Below are 26,187 nucleotides of genomic sequence, written 5' to 3'. Positions count from 1 at the left end.
ATATCACAAGTGGTTCTGTCTGATTATATCAGAATCGAAGCAAACTTCGCAGTTTATGACACTTGACATGTCAAATTTGTAAGTTTGTTTTTGGTAATGAAATAGTTGAAATAATTTAGGTTGGTTGTAATTTTTGGCGAAATATCTGGACTTTACTCTATTTGGAGTCGGGCTTTTATAATCACAAGCGTGGTGTGTAAAGATCCTTTATTATTTATGCCTCTGTTTGCGAAACACTGAATAACCTAATAAAAAAAAAAAAAAAAATTCATTTAACATTCGCTGTAAAAAATGCATTGTGGTAAAAGTAAAACCCATGCAACAAAGAAATGTATAATGTTTATTAACTTATGAAATCTAGAGCACCGGCATCACATTACACTGCATACGAAATGAGTATATGATAAATGAAAAATCGTCAATGTAGAGCGTTGTTATCTTTACGGTGCGGTGCATAGAATGGTTATTCTATTAACCCAATTGTCACTATAACAACTTAAAAAGTAAAGTAAATTTCAGCTCTCTGCAACAAAAACGGTACAAAAATGATAATATAAAATGTGATGCCATTAAAAAGGCGTGACGGATTGCTCGTGTGTTGGGCTTATTGTGAAATTAACTGTCATCCCACTGTAACATTGAAAAGTGGCCTTAAAACTGTTTGTCAAGGATATAATTGTAATGGTTATTTCAAGATGGATGATAGCGGACATTTTTAAACGTTAACAAGTTAAATTAACAAGCGCCGATTGGATCTAAAATATTAATCCTGTCTTTAAAAGCTACCCGTAAGAGCCGTTTAAGTGGAATCGCGCCTATCAAAAGGCACAAACTTTAGTAGGTATTACCTAAATTATAATTATTATAAATATAAAGACGCTACTGCTCACAATGCTTTGCGCAGGTCAAAATAACATTCGTAATTTGTACGCACCATTTTACAAGCATGCATTTATTTTTCGACATCAAAAACTTTATAGGCGATTTGTGTATTTATATGCCACGACGTATAAAAGGTAATTGACATAACCTGTGCAACATACTTCCAGCAATCCCAGCTATTAACATGACTGTGTGCAAGCGAAAATACGACGAACACCATCGACTGTTGAACAGCAAACTAGCAACAATAAACGCGGCGAAAGCGAGCTTTGACTACGATACTTTCGTCCAAACGCACACGAGTTACGCCTGTCATGAAATGTGCCTAGTACTTATTGAAAGTCTCCCGTGGTTCACTACTGCATCTACAGCGTGAAGAGAAACCTTCGCAGTTCCGGGCTGACCTTGACGTCACGAAGGCGCCAGTCGAGTCCGTCGAAATCAGCGGCTTCGATTCGCTTCCGGTGAGAGTTCTCGCTCTCTTCCGTATCCTCCGTTCTGTGTTAACCAGAAATATTTTATTCTACCAGTAAGAAACACATTCCAATTAAAATCGATTGCTGTTTGGTCATATAAAAATAGATTCTAGACTAGACCTGGAAAGGGCAACTTTTCAACCGACGGGCATCATATGTGTATCCGGGTCACCCCCGCTAGGTTTGTTCGAAATAGAATATCGAATCCTTCGATTTAAATCTCGTCTTCAATCTAGTTTTCGATTCGTATTCAATTTGCAGTTTATATCGGGTAATTGAAACCCATATAATTTCTTTGTTTTACCGCAGTTAGTTGCGGCTATAGTAGTACATACGCGAATGGCGTGTTTCGAAGTATATTATAATTAATTCCCCAAACCCCAAAAAATAAAAGTTAGATAATTATTAAAAAAATATACTTGGATTCGATATTTTTTATTCGGTATTCTAGATTTGAAACCTAATGTTCCATATTGAATATCCCTACCCACGGGCCAAATATATGAATGCGGATTATAAACGCTCGACAAATTGACTGTTCGAATAACATATCTTATTTATTAAATGGGCCATAGAACTACTCGTACGAATATATTGTCGCGGGTCTACAACCAAAGCATGTCACGGGCCACATATATTTGCGTACTTTCAGTCCCAAGTCGGTCTATATGAGTGACCTATAGATTAGACCCGGGCGAAATACGGTCCATTTTCCGTAGAAAAATTAATTAGTTTTGACTATAACAATGAACTTTCTGTTAATCTGTGCAATAAAATTAAACCAAATTAGAGTATAACAGGTGTGTCCTAATTTATAAGGAGACAATTTAAGACAATATACCAGGGTTAGACAAGTGATAGTTTGATGCTCTGCCGTTTTTTGCGCTCGATTACCTTTACTGCGTTTGCGTTAATCACACGCCATAAAACTGCAGAATTAATAAAAAAATACTTTAGGAATTTGAGTCTAAGAGTACAGAAGTGGCCACTCCTCAGCTACGATTATTATTTTAAATAAACAAAATAATAAAAGTCTGGGCATAAGCCCAACGTTGCGTTTTTGTGCGGCAGTCAACTTACACGAAATGGGAATAGAAGAGCCGCTCGCTGAAGCCGCACAGCGCCGCAAAAAGCTTGCAGTTTGCCCGGGACACGAACTGGGCGTCCTCACGGGTGTCCAGGCATACCAGGTCCCGCAGAAATTCGATCTGCTCGTCGCTGATGCATCCCGCGTGCACCTGCTGCAGCGCCTTCGCCGTTTCCTGAAATCAGCGTTTGATTTAGGTAGCTGAATTCTGCACACTTATATTCATCCGGTTTATAATATATCTTTGCCCATTTTGAACATATGATTTTAGTCCAAAGGCGTCATGCGTCTCATCGCACCCTCGCAAATGCAGGTTTTGGCAAATACAACGATAAAATGGCATTTTTTTCGCTTTGCGCGAGTCGTGAAAATCTTTGTAATGTAACTTTTGTGTTTAAGGTAACAATCTCAAATCCAAAAGTTTCACAAAATAAACGAACGTTGTGTTTTCCTAAGGTTGCTTTTTTAAGACGATACGTTAATATGTGATATGGTGACGTCACGGTTTAAAGTAATTTTGTGACGTAATCTCTGAAAAGAAATGCTATATCCCCCCAAGCTAACATGCTTCGCTTTTGTAATTATGTTTATTTTGTTTGTATATGCATTTTTACTTGCAGTAAACAATTTATTCCCTCTTATGAAAGATAGACTAAAATGAAGCGGTATGTTGATATGGGAGACTTAATAAAAATTGAAGAATGCAGAGAGTTCCAGCATAACTTAAGCAAGTCACCTTCACGTCCAACGTCGTCTTGTTGCTTTCGATTAAATTGTCTTTGCTTTTTCGTTTTAGCAGTTGGTTTTCGAAGGCTTTAGTGTACAATTTGTTTCTTCTCTTGCAAACGAAGCAATACTGCGACAGGTATTGGGAAGGACTAACATCTAAAACATATGTTAACTAGTTAAATGGTGTTAACTAGTTAAATATTAACTATACATTGTATTATTTGCTGCAGTACAGTTAAAAAGCTATTTCAATGGAATAATAATTTAGCCACTTACAAAATTTCAAAATAAAATAATTTTTAAACAGCATTTTGTGTTTCAAAATTACCAACCCTCTAGCTCTCGTAAATCCATTGGAAGCCAGAATCTGCACACTTGCTTGGAAAGAGCCATTCGTCCAAAAAGCCATGGCTTGTTTTTCATTCTCTAAAAATAAAATACAATCCTGATGTTATTGAATATGAATAAAATACAACTGAGCCTATTTGATTAGCTCAAAAATCAATATCAAATTTAAACCTGGCTGGTTGGCTCAACAACTAAAATTGCAAAAATACATCGAGAATTCCATTAATGTCGAACCCATGACAAAACTTATTTAAGAAATATTAAAATTAAATTGCCTAAGGGTGTTTCAACTTTCTCTCGATATATTACTTTAGCACTTTATACCGTTACTCGATTTTACACCATATTCTTACTTCTTCTCTGAGCTTCCAAGAAGCCATCTTTCATACCTCAAAAGCGTAATCCGACACGAATAAGCGACCGAACTATTGTGACAGCTCGATCTCTAAAACCGCCACAATCTCACTGCCTATCGGGCAGCGTCTCCGAGTCCCAAACTATCATTTGCCCCTAAAGCCGGGCTTCCACTAAACCAATAAACCCTGTCGTCCTTTGTCTGGGCAACAAAACCATCTTGTAACAGACATTCAACGGCTAAGTGATAGAATAATATTTGAACGGAAAATGTTTTGAAAAACAAATAGGCCACAATAACAATACGCACGGCTATCCCTGGTAAACGCAGAGCTGATAAAAGGTTTTAGATGAGTCAGTTAGTTTGTCAAACAAACCAGCGAAATCGAACAACCTTGACGATTGACAAGACTAAAATGCCAAAAGTATAAAATGAAGGCGCAACAGGCTTAAAATGTCACGTTCGCGAGTGGCACTTGTATTTCAGTCATACAATAGGCAAAACAAACAGGGTGGTGCCGAGTCAAATACACTGGCTGGACCACAAGCCGTTTACCTGCTGGCAAAGTCAAAGGAAACGAAAAAAGAAACACAAACCTCCTCAAACTCCTTGACGGAAGCCATGACGCCGATCAGGTCCGATTTGTCCCTTTGTCTACTTCTAGCATTTTGCCGTGCCATTTCAACAGGATCTAGTGCCTAAAGAAAGCACAGTCGTTCATAATTCAACCAATTGCCGAAACCGATATTGGTAAAAGCAGCGCAGATCATTGAATTTGTTGTCCTACGATATGAAAAACGAGGTTTCTTATCCAATATGCTCATAAGTCTATACAACATGCGAAAACATACCCGCCAAATTACCCTCAAAATAAATATTAAACTGGTGTTAGCTATAATCCAATGCGCATTTGGTGGTTATTATTGCAATATGACTTGGGCTTTTCTACATTAACATATCGGAGCCAAAACCCACTGTCAAGTTGTATTATAGATATTTGTCAGATACTTCAGTGGTATCAGTGCCGTCCCGAAAGCGAAATAAATCGATATGAACTTTTGTCATTGTTGGCCATTCAACGCAGTGTATTTGGCCTTGAAAGATATATTTATCAGAAAATGGCAAGTAAACAAACGGAATTAACAAGATTTAACAATGCTATGACCAACCGTGACCTATCGAATTAAAACCATCAGCTTCGTACGTTTAATTTTCGTTTTTCGACTGTAGCGACGACGGTATTTTGTTTTGGAACTTGTAGAATTATACATTTTGCCTGGAATGTCGGATATCGGAATAAAACACGTACTCCCAAACACAAAATAACCCCTTTTAAATTTAAAAAGTATGTAATCTAAAGCAGTAAAATAGCTCTAGCACACTTTTTTGAAAATACGCTTTCTTAATAAATGAGTTTTTTAGGTTATTTCAACAAAATTCTTACTTTGGGATCATACGAAAACAGAGATTCTTCTTCTTTTTTGTTTACTTTCTCAACCTTCTTTTTCTTTCCACGTTTCTTTTTCTTTTTTCCTTTTAAAGAACCTTTGGATTTCTTCTTTTTAGGAACGGCCGATTGAATTGCCTTTGTAATGCTTGCTGGAACGGTGAAGTCGCCTAAATCAGGATTTTGCAAAAGCTTGCGAATAGCTTCATCAGTAGGTTCTTCGTAAAGAAGGACTGGAGGTTGAACTTCAACCTTTTTGGGCGTCTCTATAACCTTAAAACACGTACAAAAATAAAGAACGTAAGTAAATGTGTAACTAATGGAAAAGTTCAAAAACTCAGGAGTGCATAACAATTAAAAATGCTAACGTTTTTAAATCACCAAGCCCATCAGGAATGTCTTACTCTAATACTAACATTTACCATTTTAAATGGCCAGTGACACGCTCAGTGGCCTTTTTGACTAAGCTGTACTGGACAAAATGTCTACGAATATTTTAAAGGGAAGAGCACCCTCTTTCGGTTCCTGACTGATCTATGCCTTCTTGCATTTGAAGTAGGATTACGCGGTTTTGTTGACACAGCTAAGTGAGCATAGTGTAGCATCGGACACTCGCCTGTACCTTACATCAGAAGGTCAGTAAACTCCAAAAGCGGTAAATTATTTACTCACATATGTACCTCTCCTATTAGAGTCTTTAAATAAGTTCTGTTGTCAATGCTTTATAGCCTAACATTATAAACCAATATTTTACCATAAAAAAGCACTATGTTTAACAAAATAAATTATCATGATTTTCTTTGAAAATAAATGTATTACGTCCCATGAAAGTTCTTTGTCAAAACAAACTACGCGGCAATAACCGTTTCCAACCTTCAATATTCAGCACAGCGACGCTGGGTTAGAAACTGTACTACAAGTTAGGTGGGCACTCGTGACAACACTTAGGGCGCAGTAACGCAGCTGTACCCCACTGCAGGAGCACGAAAGTGGCGTTTGAGGGTCATCCAAATTGACGACAGCCTCTTACACATAAGCGGACGAAAACTTTCGCCGACAGCAACGCAAACCCACCACAGTCTGTTGTTTGCTGATCAGCGGTCGGACGTTAGTAACTTTCGGCAGAGTTGGTTCTGGCGAAGGTGTGGCCTGCCTAACGGGCTCCGGCTCCGGTTCCTCTGCCGGAACGTCGGGTTCCTCCTCTTTGACTTCAATCGGAAGAAACGGGACCTGGTCAGTTTTGCAGGAAAGCGTTTGGTTATTTGAAAATAAAAATGTATGGTCGTTTTTTACGCGTGTAAAGGGGTCCACGCTTTTATTTACAAGACCTTTATAGAAATTTTTATGCGATTTTCTACAGTTGATTTTTTTTGTTTGTTTTTTCGGGACGATTATTACTGTTTAACTCAGTGTTTCTTAACCTTTTTTACTTTTTTTTACTTTTTTACCTAGAGACGTATGAAAACGTGGCGGCGCACTTTGCGTCCGAAGCGAACGCGAAATTTTTGAGGTGTACCTGTATTTCTCTTAAATTGCCTGCAGTTTTTTAAGGGACTCAAGCCTTTAAGACTAAAAACGTTATTTTGTCATTTAAGTCTTATTCCGATTAATTTTGAACTTATTTCGACATGTTTAGGTCTTATTCTGTCGTGGTTATTAATGCGAAATTGCGTTATTATGTCGGTGGTCTTAATAAGCCTACTTATGGTAGCCTATTATAGATTAATTATCTGATTTAGATATTGTTGCTTTGTAGCTCCTTTTGCGGTTTTACTTGAAAGGCTTGTGGAATCAATGAGCTAAGCTCAATAGGAACGTAAAAAGTATATGTTTTATATAATAAGTCCTATACATTATTTTTTTCCTTTTGCTCGCGGCGCACCTGGCAGCCTTCCATGGCGCACCGGTTGAGAAACGCTAGTTTAACTATTGGGAAACTCTATTGTTTACATGGACTTAGTAAAACCGTATGGGTATTGTAGAACCCTATCCTTAGTTATTACAAGGGAAAAGTATATGACTTACACAACTTTGGCAAAGCATTACCTCATCTTCTTTATTTTCACTGTTCCCCTCAATTTCTTCACTTTTTGCGGTTACACTAACTGGCACAATATCGTCCGATTCATCTTCGCTTTGTATTTTCTTGTCTTTCTCTGGAAACTGAAACGTTACTCTGGATGATAGACTTCGTTCTCTTTGTATTGATGGTGTTTTTAAGATGGAAACTGGGGCACTGTAATGGTAAAGAGGATATGTTGGCAGATTTTGCGTTTCAGAATATTGACAAAAAATAGAATTGTAAATTCTAATTTTATTTTCGAGGGTACTAGAATAGATCGTTTCGGTTATTGTAAACATTGTAATTTTGAAAAAAGTTAGATTTGTAAATTATAATTTTATTAAAAGTTGATTGAAGGATTTTTTATTACAAGTTGGTTTAATTATCAAGTAAAAAATATCACATCTTTAAAAATACGTAAATCATAAAAAAAAATGAACGTTCGTGTGGCCTTATTGCCGCGGGAGCAATCTATACAAATTCATAACTTTATATCTGGATGATTGGCAGTTGAATTTGGGTCACATTGAAAATATGTTTTTAAGGTAAAACAAGGCACAACCTGTCAAATTCCTCTGGGGGGCACTTAAATTGAATTTCAAAGTCTGATTCCTCCCTATTTTTATCTTCAACGTTGTCGTCAACATCTGGGTTAGAAAAAAAATAATTTAAACCTAAACATGGCGATTGAAATCCACGAAAAACGTCCGATTTTAAATTAAAAAAATGTCCTTTGACTGACCTTCAACCAATAACGAATCTTCTCCATCTTCTGACCCCTGAAAAGGAAATGAAAAATACATTTGCAAATAAAAGATGCCTGGCAAAAACTATCAGCTTGTATTGCATGTCGGTAATTTTACCCTTTCAAAATAATAGTCATCTTCTGGGTCGTGTATAACGAGTTCTTGTCGCGGTTCTACAATATCGACGGTCTGAACCTCAGGTGTTGGTATTCGTCGGACCGGAAGGGGAGGCGGCGTCCTGATTTCGACCCTAATCATTGAACAATCCTCTGCATCTGGTGGCTGTTCGGATAGAGCATCTTCGTTGTTGCTACCGGTCACTCTCCCAGTCAACATGTCAGTGTGCTGACAAGTAGAGAACGGGATAAAATGTTTTTGCGACTAACGATGTGCTGTGAGATCAAAAGAAAAGTGAACAGCTTGCTGTAATCAGGAATTTCAACAAAATATAATGTAATAAATTTAACTCGAATATTGTGATATTCAAGAGTGCAATTGGATAAATAAATACAAAAATAAAACATTTCATTTTAACGTTCAATATTATAAAAAATAAACAAGTTTTAATATTGGCAAAAACAAACGTACTGTACTTTAAATATTTGGTAGGTATACCAATTCACTATTTTACACACTGTTTCACAAAAGTACCAATATTTACTAACTTTGGGAACAGTCTCGAACAGCTTTCCAAGTTCAGCGCCTGTACACAAAAACAGCATTCTTAATTTATACACCATCCAGTATTGTAAACATTTATATTAAACTTGTGAGAACTTACTATTTTCAGTCGGAGATGGAGATCTTGATGATATGGGTGTTGGTGTCTACAAGTAACACAACAGTTGCAGTTTTAAAAATAACTCTTTCTTTTTCTGCTCTAAGCCTTAACGAACAGGAACTGTGAGTGTGAAGTGCACTAACTACCTATTTAGTTTCTGAAGAAGACCCGTAACATTAAGCAGTTTTATTCAAACTACATAACACTTTTCAACAACGGTGGAGATAGGAGTGGTTGACCACAGTGATTTCAAACAAAATGCTATCATGTTTGCCCAGACTTTATAAAGGGAGTGAGAATCAATCACACATGTTTGGCACCAGTAAAGTTAAACTATTCTCTGAAAAAGTTGTATTTGCTTTGTCCACATGGTCGGTCGTAAACACAAGTGACAAAAGGTCAAATGGTGGTCCTTTTTTATTTAACTTTCAGTTGATCATAATTCAGGTAATAGTACGTTACAAGGCAGTGAAACAGCGTAAGGTATAATATATTTACTATCAGCGTTCATCACAAAAGTAGTTTGTGATCTAATCAAACGAAAATACATCGGTACTGAGCAGTAGCCTAAATACTTTTAACTTATATTTAGTTTGCTAAAAAGTGTAACCAGCGAGTTAATCAATTCTCATACTGGCACTCTCGTGACTGTGTCTTGCTGCTTTGGTTGTAATTCATCAATTTTGGCTTGGTCATATGCTGCCTCTGCTTGAATGCGCATGTCTGTGTTGAAATGCTCATCATCTGCATAAACAAGGTATGTGTTTACTGAGCAACCTTTGCTGAGATTTTTACATTGATTCTACAAGCCGTTGAAAAGAAATTATTTGTCTTACCATAAGTTTCTTCTGGCCACTCGTCCAATCCTGCCTCTTCCTCTTGGCTTTTTTCATCTTCACTTGATTTTCCATCTTTCTCTGTGTATATATTCTGCGAAAGTATTGAAAGGTGTAAATTACCATGTCATTCATCAGTTTGCAAAAATACCTTAATAATATCCGTATATTAAGTAGGATGTAAAAAAGTGCAACATGTAGTATACGTTCTGTATGTAGTATATGGTAACCCTGTCGAGGAAATTTATGTAATTATGTAAATGCCCTGGATAGATTTCCTCTAGGTCAAAGAGTTTTAAACTGGAGTCTTTCTAGCCGAGTGGTTCTCAACCTACTGGTGTGCCATGAAAATATTTTGAGGTGGGCCACAAACCAAATTGACAAAACAAGATTTATTGAAGAATTTAGTTTCATTTGAGTACCTACACCTAATTTTACAGGAATAATTCCTACGGAGAAATTGAGAAGGAATGTATATAAAATGCAAATTTATTAAGTAAATATTAAAAAAAATATATGTATATATATTCTGTTTTGAAATAGGTTGTGTTGTTTCAGTTCTAAACCTATTTTAAAGTTTTTTCTTTCATAAAATTTATTGAGCCACAGAATTTTTGTGCAATGAAAATGGGCCCTGAAAGAATGAAAGGTCAATAACCACTGATCTAGCCCTTAGGGGTATGTGGAATTTTTTTTAGGATTCCCATTAATGTCCAATTAAAATCTTAGCGTATGATTTGAAAAATGGAGTATTTTTTTCGAGTTAAAAAAATCACTTTGGTGCACTCTTTTTGTATTTTCAGTTTCAGATTAATTGGATCGAAAACATAAGGAGGTCATTTTTTAAAATATCGTATTAACCCTGGTCCACACAAATTAAAAGTTATTTTGTGGCCCCCATTAAAAACTGTTTAATAACACTATTCTAGGTATTTTTGTGTATTTTATGGCATACTTGGACAGAAACCATAACCTTTTTTACCAATTGTGTGTCTTCAGTCCACGCATCTATTGTGTGTGGCCTCTCGGGGGATGAACCTGATCTAAGTGATCTGTTGTCTGGACTCCTGCAATGCATGGTATCATTGTAAAATAGATTACATATTCAAACAGTGACAACTTAAAAGGTCCTTAAAGTATGAGGCTACGTTTTTCTTTCTTTTGGGTGAAATCGACATGAAGAAACAATGTTGGTGAATTTGGGTGTCACTTGTCTTGACCTTCCTGTACGTTCCAGGTACTCACGGCGCTATTAGACAAAGTTAACAAATCGTCAATAAAGAAATTTCAACCAGATAAGCTAATTTATCAGACCTGTCCAATAGCAGATTTTGGTCTCTGATATTTGATGTAGCGATCATAATTGTAATACTGATAATGGTTAGGTCCAGACACAGCTTGTAAGCCAGTAGATGATGTTGGTCTCCAAGCACTGTTAGATACTTGACGACAGTCAACTGGGCAAAACTCACATCCACTGCGAGTATGTCTAAAATTATAATAATTTTTAACTGTTTTTAGAAAGAAATATATATGCAAGCCTAGTTTTGCCTTTAAGTCTATATGTAAAGAAATTATAAATAGAGGATGTGCAAACTGAAAAAAAAGAATGATTATTTATTGACAGTTTCCCTAATACCAAACTAATAATGTAATATTTAGTAATACTTTTTACTTAACTATAATAACATTAATGACCACATATTTCATGAAGATACATAAAATGTTAGGTGTATTTAATACCAGTATTAAATAAAACTGAACCTTAGCATGTCTTTTAAGGCTTCATTTTCTTCATTTGCCCTTTTTGGTGATGGCTTTCTTCTTCTTCCTGCAGGGGCACTTTGTACTCTAGCACTTGGATCTCCTTAATTTATAAAAAAAGTTATAGGTGCTTTTTAAGTATTGTTATCATTAAACAGAGGTACAAGCAGTCCCCCTTAACTGTGTAAGCTAATATAATATAAACAAGAACATATTAAATGTTTGGCTTGATTGGTCATTCTGTTCGCTTTATTAAAAATAATATGATATCCATGCAATTATTATTAAATTTCCTGCAAAGTTGGATTAAGAGTGGTTTGAGGTCATGCTATCTTTTGTGCCCAAATTTTTCTATGAAAATGCAAAAATGTTTGATTTTCCCAAATTTTGTTTAAATTTGGGGCTTGTTTTATGCCATTTTAAGCAAATATATATATACATATTTTTAACTCATTTACTTATATTTATATTTAACTGCTTGCCTTTTGTTGATTGAATAGCTCGACGGAAGTTGGGTGAATTTCTTCTTGGTTGATTTGGGAGCCTACTGAAGGTAACTGCACTTCTTGGTCGAACCCTTACAAGCATCTTGGTATTATTTACTAACTCTTATTGTTACTTAAACAGTATTTCACAAACAATTGTATTTATTTGATACATAGCATCAGTAGACTCTCTATATTGTTAGGTTTAATCTATAACTTCATTTGTATATACCTATTTACTGCATGAGTTTTTGTCTTTAAAACTGTGTGCTCCTTATTGCTTCGCATTGGCAACCTTGAGTAACTAATAAGAGAGGCATCATCTTGATCACTTTTAATAGTCCCTGCAGAACACAGAGAGATAAAACAATTTTTCAAACAATATTCAGCTGTCATTATACCTTCATTTAAACTTTGCAATTCCAGGTATTCCGGGTCTAGCAAATGATCTTTATGAAAAACAGAACTGACGTAGTCCTTATTGAGGCCACGAAGGAGGTCACGTTGTAGCTGAATCCGCTGTGATATCATTCGTTTCACTGTTGCCCCAAGAACTCTTTCTTTTTGCCTTTCCAGTCGTGGATTTGGCGCCAACTGACGGTGGCCTCTTAATAATATAATTAGTTTATAAACAAATAAAAGTTTGTTTAGAGTGATTATTAGATATGTACTTGAAACTTGATTAATATTTAAATGCTCAGTTTATTTATAAATTCATCAAACAATTTGATGTTTACAGCATAACATGCAAACATCATAATCTGACTAAAGTTTACATGTTAAATTTACTTGTGCCTGTTTTGTGTTTCTTCAAATCCCAGTTCCATAATAGGACTGGCATGTTTATCATCTTCATCATCTTTTTCAATCTCTCTAAAGCCATACGCAGCCCATGGGCCAGAAGACCCAAACATTTTAAATTGTTTGCATAGATTTTACGATTGCTGTTTAGTTTTAAAAATAAAAAAGTAAATATAAAATTAAAATGTAACAAAAAGTATTGCGCATTAATTTTGTATTTGTTTGCATTGTTTTTAATAATGTGTAATTCATGTTGTCGTTTTTCACGGTTGCCAACTTACGTTTGGTTACTTACGATTGGAAACAAAAACAAATGTCAACCCTCCAAAACATTTCGAAATGCAGTTAATTGAAATTAAGCGCACACAATTAGTACAATTATTTCAGTTAGCGTTTAAAGTAAAACTACAATTAGAACGCTATGTGAAAAATTAAATAAATGGCGTGAACAAACTAAAAATATTCTTGATCAGCATTCCAAACAAGCAGTCTGGTTGTAGTTTAGGGTAAAACCCAATTTGAACTGATGTCGCCAGGCAACAGCAGAAATGTAATAAAACATAAAAGCAGCGAATTGAACCTAAACCGAACCGGAACTTCATGAACCGGTTTTAGGTCAATTTTTTCAGAGCCGTAACCAAACCTGAACCGTTTTTTGTAAGATTTAAAGGAGCCGGACCGGAACTGAACCGCATATTTTGAAAGAACCTGAACCTTCCGAAACCCGAAGCTGAGAACCCGAACCAAAAAGCGGTTCACTCCAGCATTCGAAATTTTATGAAAAAAATATTATTATTGATTAAATATAACGTTGATTTTTTAGTTTTCGTATATTTCAATAATGAGTTGCTGGTTTTATAATACGTCACATAACTTAGATAAAATTACTTACAATTCAAAGATTATGCTCCACAATAATTGACCCACTTTTTTACATTTTTAGATTTAACCAAAGACTTTTTATATGTCGTTAATTTAACGCAACTTATATTGCAGGGGTTCCCAACCTTTTTGCTGCTCATACCCCTTCGTCAGGTCAGAGCGTTCTTCGTACCCCCAAAAAATTCTGATGGAATTTTTCAGATTTATATTGTTAAATTAGGCTGCATTGCTTTTATAGCTCAATTGAAAGTTAAACCGGTATTTCACTAAAAAATGCAAAAATCGGAAAAAATTTAATGTCGGTTGTTTTGTTTGTCGTTTCTCAGTGAGATATTTGTTTTTGCTGCTTCATTGATAAAATTCGCTTAAACGATGGTTCGATTATACTCAAGACGACACGTAAATCACCCACAGTTAAAAAAACGCACTGTTATAGGCTAAATTAAGACATTGAGGTTTCGTACTAAATAACAACATTTTTTGTAGTTGGTCGCTTTTTTTGAAACAACGATTGTAACAGCACAGGGGTCGGCAACCTTTTTCTAGTCGCGGGCCAAAACCAAACTTAAAAAGGTCTTTGCGGGCCGCACAAAATGATAACTACGAATTGTGTTATTAAAACGTTAGAACAACTGTGAACCAGGCAGGCCTTGGATATTTTTGCCCTTAAAAACGTGTTTAATTATTACATTTTACAGTGGCAGTAAAGTGTTGATGCAAAGAGAATGAAAACTGTAATAAAACTACTTTGAGGGAACGCGATAACATTAAAGTTAATGTATAGCTCGCCAGTGTTTGTTAATTGTTTGAAGACAAAGCGCAGCTGGAGAGCGAAGCGAGCGCGATTTTTTTGGTATACCGGTATTTCTTTTAAATTTTTTTGCAAGTTTTCATTACATTGCCGAAAATAGAAAAATGTTAAAAAATATATATCCAATATTTATTAAAACTTTTTCCCATTTTACGCTACGTACTTGGCAGCCTTCCACAGCGCAACAGTGAAGAATCGCTGATCTAGCTGAAAAGGCAGCATCAAAACGTAAACAAAGCTGACGTAGAATTAACATTCGCGCGAAGCGGGAAAATTTTTCGCAATTACGTAGTTAAAATAGTCAAAAAGTATGTGAAATAGACTCGTGTCTAATTTGCCAAAGAGGCGGCGGGCCGGATGAATTACATCGGCGGGCCGGATCCGGCCCGCGGGCCGTAGGTTGTCGACCCCTGTAATAGCATATCCTTTACAATTCCAAAATAAAACTGTACTGTGAAATCTGCTTAAAAAGCTGCTCTGATGTCCAAGGATCTTCGTACCCCTTGATGTTCAATCTCGTACCCCCGGTTGGGAACACCTGTTATATTGTATCCGAACCGGAACGTTATGTACCGGTTTTGAAATAACGATGGTCGAACCGGAGCTGAACCGGAAATATAAAATTGCTCGAAACCGAAACTGAGCCGTATTTCTAAAAAATCCTTGAACCCGAACCAGTCATACGGTTCGACACCCTGAATAAAAGTGGAGTTTCTTGATCGCAAATAATTAATTTATGTGACTCGGATAATCAAGGCATATTATTAGGAATTGTTTTAGGATATTTACATGGGCTTCGGTAGTGAACAAACCAATCACAAATATTAACATATGCTATTATCAGGGGTGGATCCAAGAAAGAGGAGGGGACACGTGCATGGTAATGCACCCCGAAATTTAGTATTTTGGAATATTTTGTATAACTACGCAAATGCAAAAAAACTTCAAAATAAACAAACTGTGTGGTGTTCTTCAGGTTAGTTTTTATGACGCCACGTTTAGATGTTACTTTGTTACGTAACTTTGTGACTTGAGATTGTGACGTCATCTCTAAAAAGGTCATGCCCATTTTACAAGATAAACTCGTAATGTGCTTCGAGGCGTTTTGTGAAAACTTTTAATGTGGTATTTGTGCAGCACTTTAGCCTTTGGGTTTATATTAAGGTTCGCCAGTTTTAATGCAATAACACTTTTTCTTATGCGAAACATATTCGGCGCTGTCCTTAAATGTATGACGAATATATTTGAGTTGCAGATTGGTCCAGACTAGACAAAGAATATTTCTGAAGGGTACCTGTTTTATAATCTGGAAATAATTGCACTGTTTAACAACAAATTATATAAAAAAAATTCTCACAACCGTGTTTCATCAGGTCAAAGTAGAAATCTACAAATGACCTGACTTAGTTGAAATGGTTAAAGTCTTTACGACAAAAGACTTTAAAATGAACGTAAATAGGCCTAGTCTGTTTTGTGTGTGTTGCGGTTGAATTATTGCTCATAATTAATTGGACGATCGAGTTGCCAATTTTAGGAATTAACGTTTACTTTATGTCAATGACTTGTCTGTAGTGGACTTTATCTAAGATTGATTTGGACTGGGACTTTTCAAATTGGACCAACGACACAGTTGTTTGGACTAATTAAGTTATTTTTACAAAGACTTCACTCGGAATTCCGTCTTTTAAAAATTATCACTAAACTTAGAAAAAAATTATTTCAGTTTTTAAATATTTTTTGCGTAGGCCTTGCTTTGATTATTATGACTTCCTAATCACGAAATCGAACCGTTTAAATTTTCCGGTTCAAGTTCGGATTAGGTTCAAGGATTTTTTTTAAATATGGTGCGTTTTATTCATATGAATGTGCATTTGTTTTTTCATCAAATTTCGCAATATTGCGGCGTAGACTATGTCACATTTTTTTCAGTTGCCGGGAAATACAATTTGTATCCCCTGAGTAGCCAACATACTTTCAGCATTGTCTCTGGTAATTATATACCCTGTTCTTTATCATTTATTAATTACAATTAGTTTTTCGAAATGGTTTTCAAACTGCGCCAAGTTTGAACAAGGTGTAGCCTAAATTAACTCATAAAAATAAATATGTTGTACCGTCATGCTGGAGTGTGCTTTTTTAACAGGTTCGTATTTGGGTAAGGAATTCAGGTTCTTTCAAAATTTTCGGTTCCTTAAAATCTTACAAAAAACAGTTCACTTTCGGTTACGTTTCGAGAAAAATCGACCCAGAACCGACTCGTTCGACTCGATCTCTGCTTACAATATAAGACATTTTAATTCCATCCTAAACCGTACTTTTGCATGCCTGTTTTAAAACAATTATGGTCGAACAGAATGAAAACCGGAAATTATGAATTGTCCTGAAAGTAAACTCGTAACTTGAAGTAAAGTATATTTTGAAAAATTGAAAACCTAAAATAAATTAAAAACGTTAAATTGTAGCGGATAAATTAATTTCTATCTGACTTTTATATATTTTTTAGATCATTAACCCATCTGTCTGATCCATCATTTTGCACCCAAAATTTAGTATGATAATTTCCTAAAATAGAATTATTGCAGGTTGCCGTTTGATTGATTTGTCGTTGCAAAAGATTCTACTGCCCTGGATTTGTAAGTTCGTTACTTGAGCAACCACGACTACTTGTGGCCAGTTATTTGTTCGCGTTTTCTTTCCATCTCATGCACTATGGATTGGTTGTTTTGCTGCCTTATATCATTAACCTTTGAGCCTAATAGTGTTTAACAATCGACAGTCTTACATATACAGTAGTCAAGGTATAAAGAATAACAGCGCTGGTCTAGAATCCCACCACATTTATTTTAACACTAACGAAACGAGTTGTCAAAGTTGAAATTGCAAGGGCGGCATAAATATGTTGGATTAAATAATATTTGACCTACCCAAACGCTAACTCTAAGAAAAATGTGGTAGGATTCTAGACCCAGAAGACCAGCTCCTGAAAAATTTACGTTTACTTGTTTTTCGTTGTTTTATGTTTGGTTTAATCCGTCTAATTTATAGTCACCACAAACAGTTAAACCAAACATATTTTGTTTCAGGTGGCTGATGACACGTAGGTTTGCTGCCTTGGAATTTAAATATATTATTCTAGGAAATGGCTGAAGAAAAACAAGGTAATTAAAAATAACTCTTTTGCATGTTTTCCGTTTAGTATTGAAAACATAGAGGGAGTAACTGACATTTGTGGATGTTAAATATGTGCTTATAGACAAATAAATATTCCTAATATTGTTGCTTAAACTTTTCATAGAAATATATATATTTGTGTTACTTTTTTATAATCAAAGTTGAATATCTGAAAATGATATTCCATATCTAAAGATTTGAAACCACAGTATATATAGGAATCAATTTTTGTTAATATTTGTTTATCCAAAACATCGGCTTACGTTATTTGTAAAATTTGCGCGGCTGAAAATTGAGTACTCTACCAAAAACTGTTAGTGCAACAAAAGTTTTGCTCGTTTGAGTGATTTTTCGCCGCTGACTGCATTTTATGTGAACATGCGGCTATGAATGCGACCGAGTGAGAAACTGCGTGAGGGATTTATCAGGCCTTACTTTCTCACCTGGATTATGTCTATTATATTAATGTTTTTGTTACTAGATGAGGAGTTTGGTGGGTGTGAAGGGGCTGACTCGATGTATGTGAGGTTGGTCTCATCAGATGGTCATGAGTTTATTGTCAAAAGAGATTATGCACTGACATCTGGAACAATCAAATCAATGTTGAGCGGTCCAGGTCAATTTGCAGAAAATGAAACCAATGAAGTTACTTTTCGGGAAATCCCGTAAGTGTGATGCTCATGTAATTATATGTTAATACAAATCTTGACTTCGTTTTTTTTTTTTGCATTTCTGGCATCTAGTCTAGACATAGCCCATGAAAAAATTAACTTACATCAGTTAGTACAGGAAATTAATTTGTCTGTTAATGTTAAGATTGTTCAAACCTACAGTGCTGCCATCTTTAAAATAGTGTACATCATACAGCACTCACCTTCAGATGCTTAAGGTGTCATTAAATTTATCATCTAGGCTTTTGAATAATTTATAAAGCCAAGCTGTTCTAACAATTATCATTAAAGTGTGTTTTCCTGATGCCCCATAACAGTACTATTAAATATACCAAGAGTAATTTGTATTTGCTATAGAAAACCCCTTTAAAGAACTGAATGGCTATGTGCACAAGTCTTTCTGGACCTTTTAGAATTTTTATACTTTTCATTCAGACAAAATGAATTTGTTGCTTGCTGATGGTCCATTAGACAACGACTCACAGCATTTATATCTGACTTTTAGCAGTCAAATATTTTTGTTCTTTTAGACAAACTACAAAAGTTATGCACGGTTTTGGTCAATATTAGGAAACATTAAACCTTGTTGTTTGACTGCATTTTAAACATTAAAAAATTAGGATTAGGTTTTCAATACCCCTGGAGGTGAATTATTATAAATAGGACAAATTATTTTCCACACAAAAATAAAACTATCATATTCCTACACAGCTAAAATTAAAGTATTGTTTATTTATTCACTTAATAAATTTAAATATCGTTTACTAATATACAGCTTTAAAATAAACATGTCGAACACTTTCATTGTCACTCCTCAAAACCAATAAACTTAAAATTTGTAATTAATTTGAACACTTTTTGTTCATTTACTGAATGAAACTTTAAATTTATATATACTTAAAACTATTTAAAATCACATTACAATTATAGGTAATATACGAATACCAGCTTTTTTAAGGATTCTGTTAAAACTCTTATGGAATTAGTATCATTATGATTATTTTGTGAGGCAGATGATAACAGATACAAACCCAAAACTTTTACCAGGGAATATGTTTTTCCAATAGCCTGCATATTGATCCATTTCTATAGTAAACCAGAAATATTTTTTGTGTGTGTGCACCTCTGCCTCATTCAACCATACCCAGTCTTTCCTCCATCCGTTGTATTGGACAGTTAGCCAAGTATTTATCGTCATTTTGGATATATTTTTTGAGGTGTGCCGCAAGTGGCAAAAGTTTGTGTAACACTGATTTAGAGCACAGTGATAACTGGTTTTGAGTTGATGCTAATAATCTTGTACTAGCAAAACTTTGCAACAAAAACAAAATAAAATATTGGAGCTATGAGGTCAAAAACACACATAGTGTTATATTGTTTGCAATAGACTTTATACTATGTTATTTTGGACCACAATGCCGACTGCAAGTAGCTAGAATAGTGGTTTTCAACTGGGGTGCCATTTCTAATGTTCAAGGGTGCCCAGAGATATTTGAGAATCTGATTTTTGCTCAACTCTAACAACGTAAATATTAGAGTGGAATAAATCCAATTATAACTTCCTACGTTGTGTAGAGTTTGTGTGTTGTTCTAGTTCCTTTATTGTGACATTATAGTGAATTACCTGCGGAAAAATCTTGTAGGGATGCCGCTAGCCATAAAAGGCTGAGAAACACGGAACTAGGGTCTGACAGAACTTTTGTACTCATGTGCTTTACTAATGACTAATGAGGTCAATTTTACCTTGGTATCCAACATAGTATAGGTATTCGTTTTCAACACTGTAGAAGGTATGTTCAATATTTTTAGGATGTAACTATTTCAAATTGTCTTGTGGCCTAAGGTTATCTTTTTAAATGTAATACATTTTTGTTCTTGCGTAGGTCACATGTACTTGCAAAGGTTTGCCAATATTTTATCTACAAAGTGCGATACACCAACAGTTCAACAGAGATACCAGAATTCTGCATTACACCAGAAATCGCATTGGAGTTGTTGATGGCTGCCAACTTTCTAGATTGCTAATAATTTTTCATCCACCTTACCAATATGCATGTCGCATGTGTTGTTATTTACCAAACCAGATAATGGATCACCCGCTGGCTCCTAGGCCCCTATCTCTATTTTTTCTTTGTGTTTAACTCAATTCTTTTGCTGTTCTGTGTATAACTGTACTTTTTATTGTGTTAAACCCCTTTAACTGAAATGAATAGATTTTGGTATATGATAAACCTAATGAGATACTTTTGCATTCATTATTTGCAGGAGTGTTCTTTGTTGACATATGTTATTTATGGTGGTTTAACCGATATTATTGTTGTTGGACCTATTACGTTTTTTTGTTATCAGGCATGATACAAATTTAAAACTTATATATGTTGAACTAGCTACATACAATATTTAGGCTTATTTAAATGTATTTCCCAAAATGAGGATATAATTACCTGCATAGGTTTCATACAAGAAGCATTGCAAGAATGGAAATTTTTTATCTTATGACTTATACCTGCATTTTGGTGTTTGTATTAAATTAAATTGATAACTTTTTTAAGTACACTGTTCTCATATTGTGGTGGTGTAACATTTGCCGTTGTTAGGTACAGCCGTTTTTTTTTACAAATTAGGGTTATACATTTGCAGCAAGGAGAAACAAATGTCTACATTTTATTTTTGTAAGGAAATATGACTTGACCTTGCTATGCTGTGAGAACTAACGATTCATTAATAGGTGCTTAACGCCCCTTGGTATGTCATTATAATTTCCATTAAATAAGCTGACGCGAAATCAGGCATCGTCACGATTTTACAGTCTATTGAAGTGTATGGGTAGGTAGAGACTAGAGAGCCTATGTAACGGCTTCGTGCAATAAAAAGTTTAAATCGAATTTTAGGACTTTTGATTGCAAAGGCGATTTGAAAAAACTTGAAACAATAAAATACCCAATGTCCTTTCCTGCCCCTAAAACAGTATATTATTTGAATAAAAAAAATAATTAAAAGTCACGGTATTCTTTTAAAAACCTGACATAATCGTCGCCCCTGAACCAAAGTAAAACTAAGACCATTACACCGCCAAATGTCCCAGTTTTTTTAAATACCGCGTTGAGCAACTGTGTCAATGTAGATCAGTATTTTTTCTACAAAACTGGCTTTAAAATTTACATTTCAAAATAAGGCCTAGGCTGGCAGTGACAATCCAACAGACCATTCCGGCAGCAAAACTGTGTTTTTTTCATATAAAATCGAGCGTATAATTATGTCCAGATACTGGATCTCACACGAAATTGCAACATTTTATCAACACTCATGCCTTGCATTCATAGGCGCCGAACTTTCAAAATCCCAGGTAGTTTTTTTGCACCAGTGCATACTTATTACCAACAAAACGTAACAGGTCTCGCAAACTTCGCAATTTCGCATATTAGTTTTAAAACAATGTGTTTGTCGTGCCCTTGACGTGAGTGTTGATTGTTTTAGCAGCTTTAAAACGACAACATTTACAGACATTTGCAGCATAGTTTAGGCACTCAGGTCGTTGGCGAGGTAGCGCTGGAGCGGGTAGTGAATGGCCGTGACGCGATTTCCGCCAAACCACCTTCCGTTAAGCGCCGTCACCGCCTTGTCGCATTCCTCGTTGGCCGCAAACTCGACGAAGATCTTCACGAGCACTTCAGCGTCATCCTCTTCGCCCTTGTGACGAAAGAATAGAACATTAGCGCGTCACTTTGGTTTTCGGTTTGCCAACAGTTTCGGTTGTTTTTCTTTCGCGGTCGGGCAAAACTTACTACATTGTTGTCACGTGCGACGGTTTGTGTAACGTTAGACGATGATAGTTACACAAGAAAACGTTAGGTTTTCGTTAATGAAGAAAATATATAATAGTGCTCGTGTGGTAAGGCGACGAATTTCAAATTTAGACCGCTTGTAAAATCGTGCTTGATCAGCATTGCTACACAAGAGCATCATATAACATTTTTTATTGAAACATAAGTTTGATTTTCTCCTTGCGATTTTGAAAATACGATGTACCAGAGTCTTTCGAAATCTAAGATCACGGATTTCGTAACTTCCAATACAAATAAGCAAATTGTACAACATCTAAGTACGCTGGCACCAACAGGCACATTAGCGCGAACCACATTTCCTTATGAAAATGGCGTGGTACATACTGCGTAACGGAACATGAATAAACAACATCCACCTATATTTTTTTAACAGAGGAGTTCGAAATAATTTATTCTTAGCGAGAAATTTGAACATATCCTGAGAAAAAACACTGTTAACCAACAAACAGGGAGGGATAATTTATTTCATTTAATTTCAGCGACAAATACAAACTCAAGGTTAAAGGTGATAGCAAGCTCGTATTAGGCAGAATTGATTGACGGGCACCAGGGTATATGCGGAAACAAAATTACCTATTTCCTTTGGGACTTTTGAGTCACAACAGGCGAGGTTTGAGTTGAGGCAAATTGCAATAAGTTTTAACAGAGAAACGGCCCCTACCTGTTTCTCTTGGTATATTATAACTTTTTCGACGGCGCCGAATTTTCCACATTCCTCGGTTACTTCACCCTCAAGATCCTCATCGATGTCTTGAACTTGAACCATGTTGTGCAACGCCATGACTCGACTCTGTGGAAACGGCAAAGTTGCCAACCGTTTAAACTGGATTGCTAAATGTAATAGACAACCCACGCTTCCGCATTTACCGACGTATTAGTGAAATTAAAGTAACTGTTAGACACAGCAGGTCACTGATTAAAACTCAACACACAATAAAGTGTAAGTATACAATTTATATAAGGAAATTAGAAGTTCATAACAACATTAATTTAGCCAAAACGTATTCATTTACGTAACACGTTACTTTTTTATATTTTCATTATTGAAATGTGGTACTTATATTTTGCATAGCCATTTAAAGAATTAAATTGACACCAGATTATAGTTGTACATTACATTGAACCACCTGTGGAGTCGTTGTTTTGGCAGGAGCCTGTGTGCTGTGAAAACCGCTGGCCCCGCTTGCTGGGGTTACGCCTGTTAGTTTATAGGTTTAACGAATGCGTCTCTAGGTGCTGGAAGATGCAGATAAAATAAAAAGGCTACCACCACGACGGCACTTACTAGCTGAGAGACGTTTTCAGCTGCCGACTGCACTTTGAACAGGTAAGTAATGGAGGTGCTTTAGGGATACTGGAAGGGGTGGAATCATTTGGATTAAGGGTGGTTTGGGTGGAATTCAGGTTGGTTTTGGAGTTGTGGGAGATTTAGGGGACAGGAATTTGGATCACACAATAAACAAACAGTAAAGAAACACAAAATGAAGAATTGGATTAGAAAATAATAAAATCTGCCAATTGAGATTTACCGCCTATGTAAATATGGTTCAGGGTTGTTTGCATATATTTAAATGTTTAGAAACATACCAGTTACCACCCCAGCTTGATTGGCAGCCATTACAGCTGTAGGAGCAAGTGATTGTTGCATCATTAAATTTGAACCTCCATTTGCATGACCAACTTTATTGAAACCTGAATAAACAACCAAAAAATGCTTAAGATTTTTTAAAAACTTTTTAACACAATTGATTTAAATGATGTAAATATGGCGCATATTGCACAACAAAAAAATTATTTAACGATGCTGTAACTTGTATTTACAATCTATAAACAAAAACAAGTTTGACGTATTAAGTAAGTTTATATAGCACTTGCCTGGCAATGTGTTTGAAACAATGTGCTGGGAAAGTAGTAGGGGTTTTGCTGCTTCCTGAGCCAAGATTTTTGATGTGGCTGCCGCTGCAGCAACGGCAGCAGCTGCCGGCATTGACGAGGATGCATTGCTTGGTGTTGCATGCTTTAAATAAGACAAAATGTTAAAACAGGAACTTGTCAGACTATTTTCCTTTAAATTTACTTATTTACCAATTCAAAATGGGTGTTCGGGGGTGTTATGGCTTTTCCGACTCGCAAGTATTGACCTCCTAAATCAAACATGTTCATGCTGGAGATAGCATCCAGTGCTGACTGGAGCTTCTCATATTCTGCGATTTGACAATCATTAAAATTTAAAAACATTCACCTGGATTTTAAACATTTAAAATATTGTGCTGCTAACCAATGAATGCATATCCTCTGTGTCGGCGGCTCAACGCATCTCGGTCCAGTCTACAATTAGATATTTTACCAAACGCTTCAAATACGGAACGCAAATCTGCCTCTTCCAAGTCTGGATGAATTGATGACACATACACTCTGAAATGTGGCCCAGTGGTTAGCTCACAGTTTTCTGTACAATCTCAATAAAGGCACTTTTTTTACTTTATTAAGATTTACCTGTTATAATGCTTTGATTCTTCAGCTAACTGATTGATTATTGGTTGTGCTTGGCCGATGTTACTTGGTCGACCCACTTTAATTGAACGACCTGTAATAGCAAACATCAAATATGTTTATATATTAAATGCAACCATTTAAAAAAGCATTGGCTAACCTGCAAGTTGACTAGTCTGCATATGTTCAGTTGCCACATGGGCAGCTTCTGGAATTTCGTAATCAATGAAACAGTATCCCTTAAAAAAAATCTTTGGCCATTTAGATGTATTTCCATATACTAAAAACCTATAAATTTGGATCAAACTTTTTTATCAAACTTGGCGCTGGTCTACAATTCTACCAAAACCCACAATATTTTGGTTAGGGCTAGCGTTTTGGGTTAGGGTGGGTCAAATGTTATTATTAAATAATTAATATAATAGTACTTGACCCACCCACACCCAAACACTAACTCACACCCTAACCCAAATATTGTGTGTTGATTTAATAATTGTGGAAGGATTCTAGACCAGCGCCAAACCTTTTTACTGTAACTCAATAATAACAAACCTTGTGTTTATGAGTGATGGGGTCATATGACATATCAATGCTTTTAATGGGTCCAAAAGGAGCAAATGCATCACGCACCATTTCTTCCTTGACATCATAGTAAATGGAACCAACATAAACTCGACACATGATTGCCAAAGCACGTTGCTTTTGTGCTGAAGTCTAGAAAAATGAATGCCATTAGTTGTTTTTTTTCTGGAGAAATAATTTTTTTTTTTCTGGAGAAATAATAACAACATGCTATAATTACTTGCAAAGAATTCATCTGTTGCTGTTGGTGCTGGATTGTTTGTTTGAGTAAAATGTCCTTGATACTTTGCTCCATAGCATATTTTTTGGCCTAAATTAAAATATTGTAAGACAGGCCCTGCTTCTTGAATTACCATTACACTTTTACAAAACACTTAGCCTAACTGAAAATAAAAATTATAGGTTATACAAAACAGTCTTACTTTTTCTACGGCAGCTTTTTGACTTGAACTTAATTTTGGAAGTGGGACCAGCAGGTGTGTAAGTAAATCAAGGTCGTTCATCTTTGTTTGCTCCGCCTCACGAATGATTTTGGACTCCAGCTACAGCAATCCTTTGAAACACGCAACTTATTCGAGATACAAAATGGCGTCCGACAAGTCTTGAAAAGAACAATTGTAACATCGCAAAATGTGCGATTGACGGGATTGCGGTTTTGTTCGTTACGTTTCATTTATAAAGAAACAATTTATGATTTCGTCATAACTTGTGCGTTTAGCAATATATGCAGAATTTTGTCTCAAACTGTTTATGAAACGTGTTGCAAATTCTTAATTGTTGTCAATAAGTTCAGTCATTTTAGAGTTAGACTATAGTTAACAATTGGATTTCTAGTATTGTTGCTTGACGTGATATGCCTTCTTAACTACATATTATAACCCGAGATCGACCGATAACACTTTTTCTGACCGATACCGATACCCGATTTTTACG

The 26,187-nt window shown here is 35.6% G+C and overlaps 2 protein-coding genes and 1 pseudogene across 3 annotated transcripts; 1 reads left to right on the top strand and 2 right to left on the bottom strand.

Annotated features, from left to right (window-relative positions):
• Positions 1-332: 332 nt before the first annotated feature.
• Positions 333-12,912, bottom strand: LOC146147138 (uncharacterized). Its single transcript, XM_083387927.1, has 23 exons — positions 12,788-12,912; positions 12,400-12,605; positions 12,231-12,342; positions 11,996-12,090; positions 11,514-11,616; positions 11,064-11,238; positions 10,898-10,998; positions 10,732-10,816; positions 9,750-9,843; positions 9,548-9,657; positions 8,914-8,959; positions 8,798-8,835; positions 8,250-8,477; positions 8,129-8,165; positions 7,949-8,033; positions 7,371-7,560; positions 6,399-6,554; positions 5,322-5,597; positions 4,468-4,575; positions 3,507-3,600; positions 3,182-3,330; positions 2,439-2,620; positions 333-1,380 (listed from the first exon to the last, which is right to left on the bottom strand). Exons 1-23 carry the CDS (start codon positions 12,910-12,912, stop codon positions 1,248-1,250), a joined length of 2,928 nt encoding a protein of 975 aa, XP_083244053.1. The 3' UTR covers positions 333-1,247.
• A 4,581-nt stretch (positions 12,913-17,493) lies between these two features.
• On the top strand, positions 17,494-20,904 carry LOC146147137 (elongin-C-like). Its single transcript, XM_083386959.1, has 3 exons — positions 17,494-17,650; positions 18,145-18,328; positions 20,218-20,904. The coding sequence occupies exons 1-3, from the start codon at positions 17,632-17,634 to the stop codon at positions 20,357-20,359; spliced, it is 345 nt and encodes a 114-aa protein (XP_083243085.1). The 5' UTR covers positions 17,494-17,631; the 3' UTR covers positions 20,360-20,904.
• A 539-nt stretch (positions 20,905-21,443) lies between these two features.
• On the bottom strand, positions 21,444-25,813 carry LOC146147136 (poly(U)-binding-splicing factor PUF60-like; annotated as a pseudogene). Its single transcript, XR_014494823.1, has 11 exons — positions 25,677-25,813; positions 25,475-25,564; positions 25,225-25,386; positions 24,676-24,911; positions 24,458-24,594; positions 24,265-24,383; positions 24,055-24,196; positions 23,767-23,871; positions 23,307-23,377; positions 22,841-22,969; positions 21,444-22,024 (listed from the first exon to the last, which is right to left on the bottom strand). The product of XR_014494823.1 is annotated as a poly(U)-binding-splicing factor PUF60-like (transcript).
• Between the last annotated feature and the right edge of the window lie 374 nt (positions 25,814-26,187).

The sequence above is a fragment of the Ascidiella aspersa genome, chromosome 4, assembly GCF_963924565.1.
Source record: "Ascidiella aspersa chromosome 4, kaAscAspe10.2, whole genome shotgun sequence".
Taxonomy (NCBI): domain Eukaryota; kingdom Metazoa; phylum Chordata; class Ascidiacea; order Phlebobranchia; family Ascidiidae; genus Ascidiella; species Ascidiella aspersa.
Note: the sequence above shows the minus strand (reverse complement) of the source record. Positions and strands in the feature narration are given on the sequence as shown.

Excerpts from the sequence above, each read along its gene's own strand:
- LOC146147137 (XM_083386959.1), top strand. Across the intron at positions 18,329-20,217 it reads GTTACTTTTCGGGAAATCCC|GTCACATGTACTTGCAAAGG; the intron begins GTAAGTGTGATG and ends GTTCTTGCGTAG.
- LOC146147138 (XM_083387927.1), bottom strand. The coding sequence starts at position 12,912 with ATGTTTGGGTCTTCTGGCCCATGGGCTGCGTATGGCTTTAGAGAGATT. Across the intron at positions 11,617-11,995 it reads AGCTATTCAATCAACAAAAG|GAGATCCAAGTGCTAGAGTA; the intron begins GCAAGCAGTTAA and ends TTATAAATTAAG. Across the intron at positions 3,331-3,506 it reads GGATTTACGAGAGCTAGAGG|ATGTTAGTCCTTCCCAATAC; the intron begins GTTGGTAATTTT and ends CATATGTTTTAG.